Raw genomic sequence first — 613 nt, 5'->3', positions numbered from 1 at the left:
TGGCTGGGTGAGGTGCCCCCCAAAGGCAGGCGGCACCGGGGGTGAGCGCGGTGCCCTCCCTCGCCGGGATGTGCCATGTTGTCCCCTCTTGTCCCCTGTCCCCGCAGAGAGAGCGGCACCCGGGCCCGGCGGCGGCCGTGCACGGTCCCTACTGCGGCGTGGCCAACCAGCGCTCCTCCTCCAGCACCAGCTGAGTGCCCAGCCCTGCCCTCCGGGATTTAACGGGATTTTAAGGGGATTTAACAGGATTTTAATGGGATTTTAACGGGATTTTAATGGGATGGTGGGAAGGGGTGCACACCCGGCGAGTGCTGAGCTGGGACATCCCCTATTGGAATAATTGCCAATATAGCCACTTCGGGATTTTAACAAGATTTTAACGGGATTTTAACGGGATGGTGGGAAGGGGTGCACACCCGGCGAGCCCTGAGCTGGGACATCCCCTACTGGAATAATTGCCAATATAGCTTGTCTGGCCATTGCTGCTTGACCAAATAGCAGCAACTGTGGTGTTTTCACCCCACAGACACTTTGGGCCGGCTGGGTGTGTGGTGTTTCACCCACAGACACTTTTGGCTGGCTGGTGTGTGGTGTTTCACCCACAGACACTTTT

The 613-nt window shown here is 57.9% G+C and overlaps 1 protein-coding gene across 1 annotated transcript in view; it reads left to right on the top strand.

Annotated features, from left to right (window-relative positions):
- The window catches only part of FBXO41 (F-box protein 41), a 20,165-nt gene that overhangs the window by 6,782 nt on the left and 12,770 nt on the right, over positions 1–613 (top strand). The window contains 2 exon segments of the mRNA XM_031064194.1: positions 47–183; positions 374–398. Coding sequence (XP_030920054.1) covers positions 47–183; positions 374–398 — 162 coding nt within the window.

This window comes from Geospiza fortis, unplaced genomic scaffold, assembly GCF_000277835.1.
Source record: "Geospiza fortis unplaced genomic scaffold, GeoFor_1.0 scaffold236, whole genome shotgun sequence".
In the NCBI taxonomy this organism is placed as follows: Eukaryota; Metazoa; Chordata; class Aves; order Passeriformes; family Thraupidae; genus Geospiza; species Geospiza fortis.
Note: the sequence above shows the minus strand (reverse complement) of the source record. Positions and strands in the feature narration are given on the sequence as shown.